The sequence below is a fragment of the Polypterus senegalus genome, chromosome 12, assembly GCF_016835505.1.
Source record: "Polypterus senegalus isolate Bchr_013 chromosome 12, ASM1683550v1, whole genome shotgun sequence".
NCBI classification, from domain to species: Eukaryota; Metazoa; Chordata; class Cladistia; order Polypteriformes; family Polypteridae; genus Polypterus; species Polypterus senegalus.
The window spans coordinates 8,501,437-8,521,077 of NC_053165.1; the positions used below are offsets into that span (position 1 = coordinate 8,501,437).

Consider the following 19,641-nt stretch of genomic DNA (forward strand, 5'->3'; position numbering starts at 1 on the left):
AGCTTTTTTTTTTTTGCAGGGCACCCATTATCTTGCTGATCGAGAAGCTTCAAAATGGACTGCACAGCACTACTGTACAACATCCATCAATCCATGTATTTTTTGCCACTTATCCAGTCCAGGTCATGGGGGCAGCAGTCTAAGCAAAGATGGGCCAGACATCCCTTCTCCCCAGCACCTCCTTCAGGGGGACACCGGGGTGTTCCCAGGATGCCTGAGAGATAATCCCCCTCTCTGGTGTCCCTCTGATCTGCCCTGAGGTCTCCCACCAGTTGGATTTGCCTGAAACGCCTCCAACAACTCCTAATCAGATGCCCATACCACCTCGACTGGCGATGCGGAGGAGCCGTTCCTCCTAAATATCTGTGCACCTCACTGTATTCCTAAAGCTGAGCCGAGACACCCTATAAGCGTCATGGATTTTATGTTTAATTTATTTGCTCAGAAACCTTTAAAAATGAACGTGGACGCAAACCCAACAGGCGACTGCGACCTCTAACATCCACAGTGTGTGGAGTTACAAAGAAGAATGGAATAAGAAATGAAGCAAAAGTGGGGGAGTAGATCTACGAAAGGACAGGAAGGTAGGCTAAAGTCAGTGCTGTGGACATTGCGATGAGCAGAGACGAGGAAGATGTGGGCGAAAGAGTGATGGGCATGGGGACGAGAAGAGTGAGGGAAGCCAAAAGTAAGAGAAGATAGGCTTGACGGGTGAGGGCCGAGCCATTTGGAGAAGGTTGATCCAGCACATCGACTCCACATTGAGGTGGAAAAAGATGAAGAAGATGATGATGATTTTCAGGCTTTGAGTTTGCCTTGATGAGAAGAAAACAGAAATTTAACCGATTTTAGTACGAGACTAAAAGTGAAGGGTCTGAAGATTTTCTGACTCCCCTGTAGCTCTACTCTCCCTTAAGTACGGCTGTTGCTTTTTTTAATTTTATGCAAACCTGAAACTCATCACAGACACCCCCCATGGATGTGTGTCCTCAGGCTGACCACCAAATTGCTCCTATACCCACCTGGACTGCTGCATGGGCACAGTTGTAGAATCTGCTACACTCCGGTGATGAGATTTCCCCTTACTATGCACATGACAAAGGGTCACGGTGGCCTCTGAGTCTAATTATTCACATTTTCAAACCCCCCAAAAGGTTTCGTGTGTCCCTTGACAGACGTTAGTCACCTGGCTTTAGATGTGCCATGTCAATGTGTCCTCTGCTGGGAATGCGCTGTCACACTTAACAGCACCCCACAAGGGACCAGCCGTACACAAACATTAACTCCCACCTGCCCGCTGCCACCTTACGCGGTTTGCCCCCTGAGATGTTTTACTTGATTGGGACTTTTATTTTATTTTTTTTTCTTTTAAAGCAGCATATCATGAAGACCATTCTGGCACCAAGAGTGGAACCTAAAGAGCTGAGAAGATGAAGTCACAAACACCTGTCAGCCCATGGGGGGGCCATGCGGTGACGGTACACCCGCCGGGACTTCCCGCTTGACTTCTGCCTTTCACTCCAGCTGCACCGGGACCTTGACACCCAGCAGCAGGTTTCAGTTTGCTTTTGACTAAGGGGTTTCAGAGAGGGGGTGACGTAGTGGTGCAGTGGTTAGCACTGCCGCCTCACTGACTCAGCGTTCTGGGTTTAAATCCTAATCTGTCTACGTGTTGCTTTGGGTTTTCTTCTGGGTACTCCGGTGTTCCTTTCACATCCCAAAGAGGGGCATGACAAGTTGATTGGTGATGCCTTGTGTGGGTAGGTATGTGTGTTTCACTGGGCACCAGCCCTCCGTGCTGCCCAGATAGGCTCTGGCCCCCAGGCCACACAACTGGATCAATAAATGTTACATTTCATCGAGAGGGGAACGTCACACAATGTCCCTTTTTTATTATTATTATAATTTTTTTAGCAGTTACCATCTTGGTGTCATGTTTTTTCAGAAGGTGACTACAGCATTGATAAACAAATCTGCTCTCCAACACTCACACACACTTGGATGGTGCCACATCACCACTATAAAAACACCTGGGATTTGATATCCAAATTTACCAGGAGAACCAGTTTCATACAAACCAACTACAAATGGGACAAAGACACACCATGCCCCCCAGCTCCTCACCACATTGGCTTGTACACAAATCATGGAAATCTGCTTGAGGGTGGCATGGTGGCACAGTGACTAGAACCTTTGTCTTACAATTTCACAGCTCAGTTGTCAATTCTCAGCCCCATCACTTTCACTGTGGACTCGCTTTCAGTGGACAAGGGGCTACCTGCTTAAAAAGATTGGAATCAACTGATAAGACCCCCCGTCAGGCTTAATATTATAAAGCGCCTTTTACACTGAGTGATGATAAATGAAAAGTCAGAATGTATAGTGCTTTTAACACTGATGATGAACAATCAGTCTTAGCACTATGTAGGACCATTGAGACTAAGGTTTATATTGCACTGCAGACTCCTATAGTGACTCTGACACTCAGGACTACTTAAACGATCAGTGTTATTGTTATATAGTGACTCTGACACGCAGGACTACTAAACGATCAGTCTTAATATTATACAAAGATTTTGATTTGCAGGACTACTAAACGATCAGAGTTAATATTATATAGTGACTTTGGCACTCAGGACTACTAAACGATCAGGACAACTAAACGATCAGGGTTATTGTTATATAGTGACTCTGATATGCAGGACTACTAAACGATCAGTTTTATTGTTATATAGTGACTTTGGCACTCAGGACTACTAAACGATCAGGGTTATTGTTATATAGTGACTCTGATATGCAGGATTACTAAACGATCAGTTTTATTGTTACATAGTGACTTTGGCACTCAGGACTAGTAAACGATCAGGGTTATTATTATATAGTGACTTTGACACCCAGGACTAGTAGACGATTAGGGTTATTGTTATATAGTGACTCTGATATGCAGGACTACTAAACGATCCGGGTTATTGTTATATAGTGACTCTGATATGCAGGACTACTAAATGATCAGTTTTATTGTTATATAGTGACTCTGATATGCAGGACTACTAAACGATCAGTTTTATTGTTATATAGTGACATTGGCACTCAGGACTACTAAACGATCAGGGTTATTGTTATATAGTGACTCTGATATGCAGGATTACTAAACGATCAGGGTTATTGTTATATAGTGACTTTGGCAGACAACACGCCGTCACATAAGTGGGGAAGTGCTTTTCTGCTGCTCCTGACTACACAGCACAGTACAGAGCACCAAATACACAGACAAGCACAGTCCTCCCTTCTTCCTCGTCTCTTCCTCTCTCTCCCCGTTTCCAGTTCTCCTCCTCCTCCCGACTCTAGCCCCCCGACTGGGGGGTCAGGTGATTCCTCTCGTGACGCACCCAGAAGTTCTCCAGGTGTTTCTTGAACTTCTTCCAGCAGCACTTCCTCCGGGCTCAGCTGTACCTGCAGCACCCCTTGGGGCACCCACGGAACACAACAGAGCTGCTCTAAACTACAACTCCCAGCATACCTTGCCAGGAATCCGTGGTGAGGTAGCAACATGAGGTTGGTGTGCCCCCAACCGTGCAGTCTTCCTCGGTCCTTCCACCCGGCTAGGCGTCCCTGTCAGGTACTGGTCCTGCCCATCCATCACACGACTTTGTAACTACTTGTTCTTCTTCTTCTGCCGGCTGCTCCTGTTAAGGGTCGCCACAGCAGATCATCTTCTTCCATATCTTCCTGTCCTCGTTATCTTGCTCTGTCACCTGCATGTCCTCTCTCACCACCTTCTCTTAGGCCTTCCTCTTCTCCTCATGCATGGCAGCTTTATCCTTAGCACCCTTCTCCCATTATACCCAGCATCTCTCCTCTGCAGATGTCCAAACCAACGCAATCTTGCATCTCTGACTTTGTCTCTCACCCATCCCACCTGAGCTGACCCTCTAATGTCCTCATTTCTAATCCTGTCCATCTGAGGATCAGTAAATAAATCTTTGGAGCACTTTTCAAACTGAGCAGTGGTAAATTATAAGCTTTGCTGCTTTATAGCACCTTTCAAACCACGATAATGAGTTTAGGAGAGCTAGGAAACGACTTGTTTTCCTGTGATACAGCACCTTTTACATTAAGGCCTAGTAAACGATCAGTTACACCGAGACTTTGTCCCTGAGTGCTAGTAACCAATCGGTCCTAATGGCACCGTATGTAGTGACACGCAGGACAAATAAATGATGGGTCTTTAAATCTATGGACACTGCAAGGCTTACTGTTTTCGTTTCGAGAGGTGCTACAAATCGGTCTTTAATGTCACACGGTTGGTTTCACACTTCAATGTCACTATATGGTGTCTTTCACACAGAGGGCCTGTAAAGCTCAAAGACGGGCAAGCGAATGAACAACAAAGTCAAACACATGAAGATAAGCTCCCGGAAGGGGCGGCTGTCGGGCAGTAAAGAGAGCCGTGCCATCACCGCGGCCGAGCCGGTGACAAGTCAGGCGTTATCAAGGGCGTCTCAAGTGTACAATCAAGCGATGCAGCCTAAAAGTAAATATTTACGATCGGCTTACAGAGGGACTTCCTGGCTCTGAGGACAGCAGCTGGTTCTGTGGGGGCGGCAGCAGCCGGGAAGGTGTCACTTGTTCTCCCATGATGTCCCGCGATGAACTCCTTCCAAAGTCCGCATATTTGTAAACAGTATGACAGGGAGACGTAACTCAGCAGGCCCGATGAGATCAAATAGGGGCTCGGGCAGGGAGAGCAGGGCAGCTGTTCACGGCTTCACCCAGGCTGGCGGGCATGAAAAGCCGGGTGCGAGCGCGACAGAAATGAATGAACTAGAGGGTGATGGCGCGTGACGAGGAGGTGGTGGTGGGGACGGCTTCCGTCTTGTAAGTGTGCAAAACGGATGAAAGCCCCCCACGGAGCTGACAAGCAGATTTCTTGGGTTTTTCAAACAGCCCCGTCTGCTTCTTTTTTTTTTTTTTCTTTCACCTGGCACAGAGTCAGGAGTTATAAAGTGAAGAGGAAGTTCCCAGAAATAATACATATGTGTGTGTGTGTGTGTGTGTGTGTGTGTGTGTGTGTGTGTGTGTGTGTGTGTGTGCCGGGAATGCTCGGGGCACATTAGCAGAATAAGGCACCACAAAGATGAAGAGTCCACAGAATCAATTTCTTCCACTCCACCATGGGCAATACCAAAGAGCTGTCAAAGGACATCAGCGACAAGGCCGGAGTGGGCTACAAGACCACCAGCAAGATCCTTGGTGAGAAGGTGACAACTGTTGGTGTGATTATTTGTAAATGGAAGATAAACAGAAAGTGACCATCAATCGCCCTTCGATCTGGAGCTCCACGCAAGATGTGGCCTCATGGGGTGAGGATGATGATGAGAAAGGTGAGGGATCAACACTGAAACTACACAGGAGGAGTTTATTATTGATCTGAAGGCAGTTGGGACCACCACAGTCGCCAAGAACATCACTGGTAACACACTACTGGATTGACCACTTGCAGCGCCCGCAAAGTCCCCCTGCTCAAGATGGCACATCATCTACAGGCCCGTCTTAAGTCGGATTCAGAGAAGGACTCGGGAGAGCTGATCTCCTGCCCTCTTTGACACTCGTGATGGGAACACCTCTTACCCTAACTATTGGACGCCCCTTGCCCCACCTCTTGATGCCGATTGGCCATTTGATTACATTTCATTTTTTGAGAAGATTATCACATTCTTTCAAATAGAAATGCAATACACACGGAGCAGCCGCTAAGCGAAACGCGAAACGCTTGCTTTGCTTTTAGTTTTATTACGCGCAATCCATAGACATGAATTGGAATGCAACACGTGTTTTCTATCGCATTTTATACAGACAGTAAAATTGTGTGAAAAGAAATCGATTATTTGGTTAATATGTTTTTGAATATGACCAGGATAAAACTGGGCCAAAATTCAATTCCATTGCAATGCAATTAACACGTTCAGCTTTGGTACAAATGATCCTCCATCTGTTACTAGCCGGCTTTCCCCTCTAGAGGACATTTTTGGAATTGCATGCTGTGGGACTCCTGGTCCATGACATACAGTAGATAGTATGTATGTAGAGTTGTGCTTGAAAGTTTGTGACCCCTTTAGAATTTTCGATATTTCTGCACAAATACGACCTAAAACATCATCAGATTTTCACTCAAGTCCTAAAAGTAGATAAAGAGAAACTAGTTAAACAAATGAGACAAAAATATTATACTTGGTCATTTATTTATTAAGGAAAATGATTGAATATTACATATTTGTGAGTGGCAAAAGTATGTGAACCTCACGGATGATCAGTTAGTTTGAAGGTGAAATTCGACTCCGGTGTTTTCAGTCAATGGGATGCCAATCAGGTGTGAGTGGGCACCCTGTGTTATTTCAAGAACAGGATCTATCAAAGTCTGCTCTTCACAACACGTTTGTGGACGTGTATCATGGCACGAACAAAGGAGATTTCTGAGGACCTCACAAAAAGAGCTGTTGATGCTCATCAGGCTGGAAAAGGTTACCAAACCATCTCTAAAGAGTTTGGACTCCACCAATCCACAGTCAGACAGATTGGGTACAAATGGAGGAAATTCAAGACCATTGTTACAAACCCCAGGAGTGGTCGACCAACAAAGATCACTCCAAGAGCAAGGCACACGTGTAATAGTCGGCGAGGTCACAAAGGACCCCAGGGTAACTTCTAAGCAACTGAAGGCCTCTCTCACATTGGCTAATGTTCATGTTCATGAGTCCACCATCAGGAGAACACTGAACAACAATGGTGTGCATGGCAGGGTTGCAAGGAGAAAGCCACTGCTCTCCAAAAAACATTGCTGCTCGTCTGCAGTTTGCTAAAGATCACGTGGACAAACCAGAAGGCTATTGGAAGAATTTTGTGGACGGATGAGACCAAAATAGAACTTTCTGGTTTAAATGAAAAGCGTTATGTTTGGAGAAAGGAAAACACTGCATTCCAGCATAAGAACCTCATCCCATCTGTGAAACATGGTGGTGGTAGTATCATGGTTTGGGCCTGTTGTGCTGCATCTGGGCCAGGACGGCTTGCCTTCATTGATGGAACAATGAATTCTGAATTATATCAGAGAATTCTAAAGGAAAATGTCAGGACATCTGTCCATGAACTGAATCTCAAGAGAAGGTGGGTCATGCAGCAAGACAACGACCCTAAGCACACAAGTCGTTCTACCAAAGAATGGTTAAAGAAGAATAAAGTGAATGTTCTGGAATGGCCAAGTCAAAGTCCTGACCTTAATCCAATCGAAATGTTGTGGAAGGACCTGAAGCGAGCAGTTCATGTGAGGAAACCCACCAACATCCCAGAGTTGAAGCTGTTCTGTACGGAGGAATGGGCGAAAATTCCTCCAAGCCGGTGTGCAGGAATGATCAGAAGTTACCGGAAACATTTAGGGGGTCACAGCAGATACTGAAAGCAAAGGTTCACATACTTGTGCACTCACAAATATGTAATATTTTCCTTAATAAATAAATGACCAAGTATAATATTTTTGTCTCACTTGTTTAACTGGTTTCTCTTTATCTACTTTTAGGACTTGAGTGAAAATCTGATGATGTTTTAGGTCATATTTATGCAGAAGTATAGAAAATTCTAAAGGGTTCACAAACTTTCAAGCACAACGGTATATACAGTAAATATTATGTATGTATGTGTATTGGAATAACACATCGAAACCCAATGTCCGTCTGCTAAGTTTGTTCTGCCGCTCACCCGGACCTTCCTTCACACGCGACTGGTCACCTGATGCAGTTTAGTTGTGCCTGGGGCTGGTTCATATTTTTATAACATGCCTTTCCAGACCAGAAGCGCAGTTCTCATGAAAAACAATAAAAATGAAGTGGAAGTCATCGCCAAGATCCACACCCCCCCAAACCCCCACCCCACCGCTTGGCACAGAGCCAGCAGTTATAAATAAAAAGTAAGAGGAAGTTTCCAGAAATACGCCTGTGAAATTTGACTGTCTGTGTTATACGCGGGTGTGCAGAGCCAAGTAGGACCACAGAAGGAGAATTAGGAGTGACAAAGATAAACAAGGCCCACGATCGTCTTTTTTTTTTTTTTTAAAACATGGCACATCTCTAAAAACTGCTCAGATACAAAGCAAACAAAGGGAGACAAAGAGCAGCTAAAATGCCATCAAGAGGTGACATCCATGGAGTCGCAGAACGGGCCAGCTTTGTGATCAGGGAACAAGGACTCCTGCATTTTGTAAAAGTCCAAGGACCCTGCTGGAGTGGCTCTTGATCCCAGAAGCCACTCGTGGAAGCCAAGGGCTAACAAAGCAGATGGGATAATTGTCGCAATAGTAGCTACGGACAAGGGAGGCTCAACAGGAACACAACCAAAGAGAACCGTAAAAGGAACATGGAGCTAAACGTACAGGGTCATTAACAGGGTACCCGAAATAGTACCGTGCTAGCAGCAGATACAGTATGGTGCTGACTACACAGTACAATGGAGACGACCTTTCCGGTCTAAGCGCTGCCTCAGGAAATAGCAGAACGAGATCTGTCTGACGTTGAGCTAAACAGCAGCTCGTCTCATTTTGGCCTCGTGTTTCTCCTCGGTTTGCTCAGCTGGCCGTCTCCTTGCCCGTTAAAGGATAAGTTGGGTATCTTTAAACATGCCGCTACACCCCAGTTTGCAAAGCACAAACAGGTCAGTGCCGAATTTGGCCTACCAGCTCTCTTCAATCGCATGCAGTTTGTCCTTTTTTCATCAGATTCATGCTTGGGTTTTACGGCCCCGCAGCAGGGCACCAACCATCCTCCTTTACCGGGGCTGGGGACCGGCTGTGGTTGTAGACACAATTCAAGTTGAGGACGATCGAACTCAGCCTAACGCAAGCCAAGGTGATAGCAGAAGATCAAACCAACCGGAAGCAAATCAAGTCCAAAACCCATCAGCACCTACAATAGCTTACAGCTCTGAAGGCACCCTCGCCCAGTTGCCCACCAAAGGACTGACGAGCCCATTTTAAGACCTGGGCACAACACAAGTCAGGAGAATCGGTCAGATTAAACACTTAAGCACAGTTCATGGGCAGAACGTACAGGAAGGGGTCATTGAACACCATATTATTTCTTGCTCCCTGTTCTTTTCTGCACATTACTTAAAGCACTCAGTTAATCGCACGGGTCATGAAAATGTCCAGCCTGTAAACGTTAATGCTGGAAGTACTAATAAGTTCAAGTAAACCATTGCCACACACGTGCATATAGGAGGCAGCTAAAGGGCCTGAATGAGAGTAATTCCATGGCAGACCAGGGGATGGCAGAGTGCACAGATTCTTTACCTCACTTCTCTACAGACCAGTTACGGAAAATTCCGCCTGGCCCGGATGCGTCACTTCTGGTTCTGGGCCCAATAACATCACTTCCGTTTTCCCGGCCCCTACTGATGATGTCACTTCTGGTCCCGGCCCCAATGATGATGTCACTTCTGGTTTCCGGGCCCAATAACATTACTTCTGTTTTTCTGGCCCCTACTGATGATGTCACTTCTGGTCCCGGCCCCAATTATGATGTCACCTCCGGACCTGGGCCCAATAACATCACTTCAGTTTTCCCGGCCCCTACTGATGATGTCACTTCTGGTCCCGGCCCCAATTATGATGTCACTTCCGGACCTGGGCCCAATAACACCACTTCTGGTTTTCCAGCCTTACTGATGATGTCACTACCGGTTCCAACTCCGATGATAATGTCACCTCCGGACCTGGGCCCAATAACATCACTTCTGTTTTTCCAGCCTTAACGATGACATCATTTCTGGTCCCGGGGCCCAATGATGATGTCACTTCTAGTCCCAGCATCAATGACACCTCTTTCTGTTCCGGCCCCGGCTTCAATGACACCACTTCCTGTTTCTGGCTCCAATGATGACATCACTTCTCCTCCGTTGTCCTTTAAAGCCACCATCTTTGTGCCAGTAATTAAGTTCTGTTGTGGACTCTGACCTGTACTACCACTATTTAACCAGTTTTGCAGCCAGAAACACAATATACGGGTGGGCGCCTCAAACCTTTTTGGTGTCTTTTTGTCAAGTTTGTGACACCACCTCCAAAGCTTTGCAATGACACAAGATTACAGATCATTCAAATCTAACTGAAGCTACCAAGTTTTACAGGATGTGAAATTATATTTATTACCCAGAATTCCTAATTTTCCTCCTATTGACATGACTGAATTCAATAGAATACAATCGTGTTTTGGAGTCCAGCCCCTCTCAAGGAGATATATCTATCTACAGCATATCTAGCCAGAACCTCTCGACCTCGCGCACCAGCTCAGGCTCCTTCCCCTTCAGAGAGGTGACATTCCACATCTCAAGAGCCAGTTTCTGTAGCCGAGGATTAGACCGCCAAGGTCCCCGTCCACCCAACTCACACTGCACCCGACCTCTTTGGCCCCTCCCATAGGTGGTGAGCCCATGGGAAGGGGGACCCACGTTGCCTCTTCGGGCTGTGCCCGGCCAAGCCCCATGGGTGCAGGCCCAGCCACCAGGCGCTCGCCATCGAGCCCCACCTTCAGGCCTGGCTCCAGAGGGGGGCCCCGGTGACCCTTGTCTGGGTGAGGGAAAACGCCGTCCAAATTTTTTGTTCTTCATAGGAGGTTATGTTGAACTGCTCTTTGTCTCATCCTTCACCTCAGCTGGAAAAGGGTGGAGTGCCCTCTCAGGGTTGGGAGCGAGATCCTGCCCCAAGTGGAGGAGTTCAAGTATCTCGGGGTCTTGTTCACGAGTGAGGGAAGAATGGAGCGTGAGATCGACAGGCGGATCGGTGCGGCGTCCGCAGTGATGTGGGCTCTGCATCGCTCTGTCGTGGTGAAAAAGGAGCTGAGCCGAAAGGCAAAACTCTCAATTTACCAGTCGATCTACGTTCCTACCCTCACCTATGGTCATGAGCTATGGGTAGTGACCGAAAGAACGAGATCGCGAAAACAAGCGGCTGAAATGCGTTTCCTCCGCAGGGTGTCTGGGCTTTCCCTTAAAGATAGGGGGAGAAGCTCAGTCATCCGGGAGGGGCTCAGAGTAGAGCCGCTGCTCCTCCGCATCGAGAGGAGTCACATGAGGTGGCGCGGGCATCTGATCAGGATGCCTCCTGGACGCCTCCCTGGTGAGCTGTTCTGGGCACGTCCAACCGGGAGGAGGCCCCGGGGAAGACCCAGGACACGCTGGAGGGACTATGTCTCCCGGCTGGCCTGGGAACGCCTTGGGATTCCCCCGGAAGAGCTAGAAGAAGTGGCCGGGGAGAAAGAAGTCTGGGCATCTCTGCTCAAGCTGCTGCCCCCCGCAACTCAATCTCGGATAAGCGGAAGAGGATGGATGGATGGACAATCATGTTTTGCAATGGCAATCAACAGAAGAGAACGTCATTCATTAGGACAAGCAAGAATTGATCTACGAAAGGAATGTTTTAATGGTGGTTTGCACTTTTAAGAGTAAGGGGCTCCACTGAGTTAATAAAATCAGCCCCCACCCCAAAAAAAACAAATATAGTATATAGAAATGTACTCAGTTAGGTTACGTCTTCAACACCATCCAACCTCTGCTCCTTAGAGACAAGCTGACTGAGATGGGAGTAGACTCACACCTGTTGGCATGGATCGTGGACTATCTTACAGACAGACCTCAATATGTGCGTCTTGGGAACTGCAGGTCTGACATTGTGGTCAGCAATACAAGGGCACCGCAGGGGACTGGACTTTCTCCGGTCCTGTTCAATCTATATACATCAGACTTCCAATATGACTCGGAGTCCTGCCACGTGCAAAAGTTCTCTGACGACACTGCTATGGTGGGCTGCATCAGGAGTGGGCAGGAGGAGGAGTACAGGAAGCTAATCAAAGACTTTGTTAAATGGTGCAACTCAAACCACTTACACCTTAACACCAACAAGACCAAGGAGCTGGTGGTGGATTTTAGGAGGCCCAGACCCCTCATGAACCCTGTGATCATCAGAGGTGACTGTGCAGAGGGGGGGTGCAGACCTTTAAATATCTGGGAGTGCAGCTGGATGACAAATTGGACTGGACTGCCAATACTGATGCTCTATTTAAGATAGGTCAGAGCCGACTATACTTTCTGAGAAGGTTGGCATCCTTCAACATCTGCAGTAAGATGCTGCAGATGTTCTACCAGACGGTTGTGGCGAGTGCCCTCTTCTACGCGGTGGTGTGCTGGGGTGGCAGCATAAAGAAGAAGGACGCCTCACGCCTGGACAAACTTGTTAAGAAGGCAGGCTCCATTGTAGGAGTAAAGCTGGACAGTTTAACATCTGTGGCAGAGCGACGGGCACTAAACAAACTCCTGTCAGTCATGGAGAATCCACTGCATCCACTGAACAGTGTCATCTCCAGACAGAGGAGTAGCTTCAGAGTCAGACTTTTGTCACCGTCCTGCTCCACTGACAGACTGAGGAGATCGTTCCTCCCCCACACTATGCGACTCTTCAATTCCACCCGGGGGAGTAAATGCGAACATTAATTTTATTTTTTTTTTTTTCATTTTTATTACTATTTAATTTAATATTGTTTCTTTGTATCAGTATACTGCTGCTGGATTATGTGCAGTTCCCCTTGGGATTAATAAAGTATCTATCTATCTATCTATCTATCTACTTCTGATACCCTCGGCCCTATAAACGAGGCCAGGCCAGCAAACACAGCCAGCGTATCAATAACACCAAATGTCCATTAGTGCCATAACACAAGAGCCATCTACAGTCTCTGCTGTCGAGAGGTGACACAACGGAGGAGTAAACATGACTTGTCCTTACACTTCCAGCGAGCACAGCGGTAGTGACACCTCTTCGTGAGAAGGCGTTGGGGCTTTAGCGTCAAACGTAGGTGTTATCTGCTCTAACCTCTAGTCACATCTGCATGTTGTGAGCTGCCTTTTCTGTTTCTTTCATAAAAATAACAAAAATGAAGACAGTTACATTAACACGCAGGATATCAAATCGGAAACGGCGGACTTTATTTCAAGGAGAACCCCAGAGTTGGAATGGCTTGCAATCAGGCTGTTCAGCTGGCTCCTTCATATATCACTGTTAACTCATATACTCTAACGAGGACTCTAAATCAGACGAGATGGTCCACTTTTAATTCAGTTTAGTTCAGCGTCACGGCGCGTTCACCGCAAACACAATTACAATAAAGAATGCAGATACGAGGGCAAATGAAAAAGTGAAATCAATTTGAAAATGAAGCGGCTATCACATCGGATAGAAGTTGACGCACTAAGCCACACTCCTGGTGGCTTATGGGTAGTCTGAACGCGCACAGCGCAGCACTCTGACCGTTAGTCTACTTGAACACGGGCGGGATTGCGCCGCTGCTGAACGACATGCCGCAGTGCGGTTTAGTTGTGCCTGGGGATGGTTCATGTTTTTATTAACACGCCTTTCCAGACCACAAGCGCAGTTCACATACAGAACAATAAAAACGAAAGTGAGAGTCTCACCCCAAACTTTCTTCGGGAAGAGGGAATGAAACCTGCCGAGATTCACCAAAGGATGTTGGCTCAGTGTGGGAGTAAAAAAAAGGAAAAGTTAACGAATGGGCCCAAAGGTGAAGAACAAGTGCGGCCGACGAAGCTCGAACTGGTTGACCATCACCATTGTGCACAATAACACACAAACCCACATGGTGAACGCCTTCATCAGAGAAGACCGTAAAATTATGTTGTCCGCTGTTGCTGATCATTTGGATGTCAGCTATGGATCTGCACAGGCCATCGTGCGCGATGACTTGGGCTACCATAAATTTGCATGACGTGGGTACCCTAAACATCTTACTGATCCACGCAAGCCAACATCCTTTGATGAACTTCACCAGGTTTCACTCCCTCTGCCCAAAGAAATCCCACGACTGTGCAATCCCATAGCGGAGCGACCAAGTTCAACTAGTAAGTAATGTGCGGTGAGCTTAATGGTGCAAAATGGCTGCCAACGCTTCATTCCGGTGGATGCTGCACACTGGTGGTAACTGAAGTGGCTTCCCACCATCTATGTGGAGTGCTTTGATTTATGAGAAAAGCGTTACGTAAATCGAATGTAGTCTTCCTCCTTTCCTCCTCTCTCTTCCAGGCAAGCTTTGTCCCGTTCCTCCAGACTCCAAATCCACAACTGAGAAGAGGCGGAAGCTTTTACGTCGGACCAGGGAGTGCTTCCGATGTCAGGACATGGCGCTCACGTGCAACGGAAAACTGCCATTACTGAGGATTTTTACATTTTTGGAGTTATTAGGCCTTTCCTGATGTTATAAGGTAGTGGTGATGGCCAAATACGTCTTCATTCCGGTCTGAGCACGATGGAAAGCGCTCGTATGTACGCAGCATTTTACAAACTGCAAGACCAAAATCCAGCAAACTCCACTGACCAATGAAAAAACGTCGGATTATGATCACGTGATTTAAATGCTGCAACTGTGTGATTTAAAATGGCGGCGGTTGCTGATTTGCGAAAAACAATACTGTGTACGTGAAAATGAAATCTAGAGATCGTTAATTATAGGGGCGCCGTCATTTTCTCAATTTGCCAAAAACTTGAAAGACGTGACATACCGGGCTTTTCCTTGGGGGTAATAAAAATCAGGATAGCCATTCCCTGCAGCTCCTTATTGTGGTGCCCACGGAAGCCAGCAGGGTTGCCCCATGGGACCACAGTTCCCAGTAAAGCCTGCTAGTGTGGGTAATGGGTTAGGCCAGTCCTGGAATGATGTCAGCCTGGTGTATCAGGGAGCTAAAATCTTGGAAGGCTGTCCCTAACACCGTCCATCCACTACACTGGCCTCTCTGCCTGAGGGTACAGGGTTGAGCATGACAGGGATGCCAGTCCACCATGTATAGCTTTTAGTGTAAGAAAACAAAATATGACACGTGACAGGAAACACACCAATGCCGCCCATGGTGTCACCCCATCCCAACTGACAAAAGGATTTCTTTTTATGTCGAGTCTTTTTGTGCTTCCTATGATCCTTTCTGAATTTGTTCAATGCGGCCAACGCCATCTCTTTCTTATTAAGTTGGCAAATGACTTCCCTTATCTTGTTAGTAGACAGACTGCTCTTCATAATCCACCCCATCAGGCGGGCAACTCAGCGCCAACTCGAAAAACAACACCAGCCACTTATTTACGCTTCTCCCTCCCAAAAATGGCATTTTAAGAGTCGGCGTCCAGTCGAAGGCCCAACAGGTCCGTTTGCTACTTACGTTCCCAGGACTTCTTTGAAGTCGTAGATGTCTCTTATATTATCCGTTTTCTTTTTCCAGCCATTTCCATCTTCACCCAGAGGCATTGTAGTGCTATTAAAATCCACTGTGTTTGTCCTGCAAGAGGAAAGAAACAAGACAGCACAACAAGTGAGAAGACACCTCTGCAAGGGGGCACAAAAATGTACAAAAAAATGTGAAAGTGGGTCAATCAAGAGAAAGAATTTTGCATTCTCAAATAAAGTTCACTACAAATCCAGAGGCAGGCATCAGGCCGCCAAACACAAGGAAGTACAAAATGGTGAATCAGAAGCCTCCAAAAAAAGCCACACAAAAGGCCGGGCCTGCCCTTCGTTCTAGATTGGGGTGGCCTAGGCCCAAATTCAAACGGCAGGCCTCTTGCCCGCACAGACCCAAAATTAAGGCTTTTCAATATCAAAAAGATGAAAACTGTTAAACCTCGAGACCAAATCTCAAACTGAAGCAAAGCAGTTTTATAATCCAAGTATAGGGTGGTCCACATCTAATTATGCAGACCCCGATCGTCTGGATGACTTTGACTTATGTGGGGACGATTCCAGTTCGGCGTAAAGACGATTCTTCATGTCGTCAGATGAAGAACGAGCTAAAGCAGCCCTGGTATGTGAACAGGAAGTGAGTGACACTGACCCTGAGAATGGACACATGACAAGCTACACCATATCTGGTAGATGATTGGGGAAACAAGTCTCAGCAACCCAGGAAATGGGCAATAACAAGCTATACCATCCCTGGCACGTGGACGGGAAAGGAGCGACACCGACCTTGAGAATAAACTGAAGATCTGCCTCTGCCGTCATTCATCGGTCATCTTCAGTTGAAAAAGGCAATCCCAAGTTTCTTGTGTTTTCTGTTGCTGATGAGCAATGATTTTTCCGGAAGTATTTATTCAACAATATTTTGGGAAAAAAATGTGCATGTTTTGCATGTTTTGAGCATACAGTTGGACAACTGACGTGTGGATTGTGTGTAACTTGACATTTCTTTTCTTTTTTTTTCCATGGATGTTTTACCATTGGACACCATTGGCTTCAATTATACAATAAACTTTTTTTTTCTTTTTAATCTCCATTCTGCATGAAAACAGAAGATTCTGATTTTTCCTGGTTATTGTACATTTTTGCAGCATACTTGCACATACATTTTGAAAAGGAAAGAATAAATGGGGTTGCTTCATTTGAATTCTAATTGTTGCGGCATTCTTGCCCACAGACCTTGAAAACGAAATTGCCAAAGAGAGATGGCATTTTCATATTGCAATTTTCATTTTCTTTTTGGCAGAATATACCTCCCATACATCACTACAAGCTACATGGTGTTCGGTAACATTTCAATAAATCCCTTTAAATTCATCAAGAAACAATTCCTCAGTGGAATCTGCACTAGCGTTGTAATGGACTGGCCCTCCATCCAGAATTGGTTTCTGCTTTGCACCCGCTGCTGCCCTCTGACCCCTGAATTAAACTAAAGATTTCTTTGTCATCAATATTCTATGAATAAAAATCAAAAGGAAATCACAACAAGACAAAGTCCAGACGTGAATTGAACCCAAACTGCACACCCACTCCGCCCTGACCCATGTCGTGTGTCGTACCTACCAGGAGCCACTGCTGTGCCAGCCAACTCCATATCTCCACACTCTATAAAAAGATCGACTGCATCACAAGTTGGTGCTCATAAATGATTTAGGTTCGGAAGCAGCAGAATCCCAGTCATGCATGGAATCACTGGATGCTCCATTGATTCGTGATGAGACGGCTCCAAAAGAATCAAATTGTAAAGGGTTGACAGTCCGTTCTTCACTGTAATCAGGTCAGGGGTCTCTCATCCAGAGGCAAGGAGAAGTTTAGCAGCTACTGGGCCCAGGCATGAGAATATACGCTGGTGCGCCAACACAGCGAGACCTTAAAGATCTAGGAATTGAAAGAAAACGTGGTGTTGACCGGTGGGCTGTTCAGGCAGGAATCAAGAAGTATGGTTGGGGTATCAGCTGGGTGCCCCCCCCCCTTTTAATTCACAAGAATAAAGCAAACAAACAAAAAACAAATTAAAAAGTAAAAAAAAACATGAACTGTGACTAAGAAGTCGTAAATAAAAGCAAAGTTGTTCTGGCAGCAAGCAAAATGGGGGGTTTCATCAGCAGGGGGTCCAACTTCATTGACTGGCTACCAATAATGAGCACCATGTTCCAGGAAATGACCAGATGGGGTGGAGGGTGGGCACTGTCTGTCTTTTTGTGTTGGGGCGGAGACATCATGGGGCCGAGGGCGGGCAGTGTGTCTTTTTCTGTTAGGGGGGAACATCATGGGGTTCAGGGTGGGCACTGTGTGTCTTTTTCTGTTAGGGGGGGACATCTTGGGGCTGAGGGCGGGCACTGTGTGTCTTTTTGTGTCGGGGTGGAGACATCTTGGGGCTGAGGGTGGGCACTGTGTGTCTTTTTCTGTTAGTGGGGGGCATCTTGGGGTTGGGGCAGGCTTTGTGTGTCTTTTTCTGTTGGAGCTGAGGGTGGGCACTGTATCTTTTTCTGTTAGAGGGAGGACATCTTGGGGCTGAGGGTGGGCACTGTGTGTCTTGTTTTTTGTGTTGGGGCAGTCTATCAGAACTGTGGGTGACGATTAAAAAAAAAGGCAGAGTCAACGACAGCACCCCCTCTTGTTGCAAGGTGGTACCGCTTACTTCGTCAGATGCCAGAAGGTGAACCCCAAGCGTGGATGCGTGACACGGGCAAAAGAGAAATACTAACACACAGCATCAAAGAAAGTGAGCACGTGAATCAGAGACCAAAAGAGGAGGACCAACCAACGTAAACGGCATTCCCGGGACATCTCATGAGTGTGATCAGCACTTAAACGTTAAGCTGTGCCAGTGGAGAAAGGTTCTACCAAACGGTGGCCAGACTTGAAAATTAAAAATTTCAATCTGTCTCCCATCAACTTCTTCCTCCTGACTAACTCCCAAGGACGCACATCTCCGGCTTCAAGCCACAAAGGAATGCTGGCCATCCAGTTTTGATGTTACCTGCTTACACGAAAACGGCAGAAGGATGTGCTTAAGCTCTCGATTTGCATAAAGACTTCTTTTCGGAGAGGGTGGAGAGGAAAAAGCTGGATGCCTATTTCAATATTTCCAGAGTAAATAACAGCTTAGTGGAGATCATCCGCAGAAGATTACGGCACACAATGAAGAACATCCTGGTGTGAGGGGCTCCCCTGCCCGGGACAAGAACACCTAAGCAAATAGGCCTGGCAGATCCCATGAGAAAGGAGCCAGCAGGATCAGTGTGGGGTCTGAGGCCTTCCCTTCAGCTTACGCCTCATTTATTTTAAACTTTTGGCCAGGAAATGAACCCACATGACTCACCGGCTTCACATAGTAGGTGGGAAGCAATTACTGCAGTGCAACGAGTTCAGCTGCCGCCTTTGACACTGGAAACCATCATCACCCTCTCGAACACCCGAGCTTCAGAGGGTCCGAGTCCTGCCTCTCGTGCAAATCCTGACGTCACATCGGGCAAACACATGGGTGCCCGTCATGGGTTTGCAGATAAAAAGAAAGGCAAATTTAAGTAAAGGAGGAGAAACGTCAAACATACCAATCGTCGCATAGGGGGCATCTACCAGGCTTGAGTAGGATAACCGCTCCCCGACATGCGCTCGCGTTTGCATGCCCGCTATAATGCCTCTTTGTTTTGCATTCACAGTCTAGGTGAGCTTCGACATCACTCGCGGTTTTGCCATGGCCGTTGATCGCAGGGTCTTTAGGTCTGCTAGTTTGCTAAGGAGATCATTCCTGCTGGATATCTTCTTTTTTGAGTTTAAAAATATGTTCTTTAAAAGACTAGGGGGCTTCGCTCGCCAATCGCCCCTGGCTGCACTTCGCACCAGCAACTTCCCGTCTCTGCCGCTCACATCTGTGGATTTCACTTTCACCAAACAACAAATCTTTTAATTCTCACGGATACGCCTCTTCATTAGGAAAAAATACAACCGTTCCCTGATGGCAACACGAATTAGATGATCTGGAAGTGTCCAACTTAAAGTTTAAATCCAAACAATATATTTGATCTCTTTTTGCTGTTCCGTTATTTCTCCGAGTAATAATTCCCATTTGTTTGCGCTAATGTGATCTTTACTATCATTTTTTTTGAGACATTCAAATTTTCGTACTTTCGCTACCTCTCTCCTGCTCTGCATGTGTATCGCACCAACGTTTTTTAATTCTTTATGACGTTCTACTTTGTCATCTACTCTTTGGCTCTTATTTCCAGCCCTGGGCCTGGTTAAATGTCTTGGCACAAAGTCTCGTCTCGCAGGACGTGAAAGTGTCTCTCTGAGAAAGTCACACCTC

At 46.6% G+C, this 19,641-nt stretch overlaps 1 protein-coding gene across 2 annotated transcripts in view; it reads right to left on the reverse strand.

Annotated features, from left to right (window-relative positions):
• The window catches only part of camk1b (calcium/calmodulin-dependent protein kinase Ib), a 176,877-nt gene that overhangs the window by 92,554 nt on the left and 64,682 nt on the right, over positions 1 to 19,641 (reverse strand). For both annotated transcript variants that reach the window (XM_039771995.1, XM_039771996.1), the window contains exon 2: positions 15,256 to 15,372. In XM_039771995.1, the coding sequence (XP_039627929.1) occupies positions 15,256 to 15,341 (86 nt within the window). In that variant the 5' untranslated portion in view covers positions 15,342 to 15,372. The remainder of the gene's footprint in view (positions 1 to 15,255; positions 15,373 to 19,641) is intronic.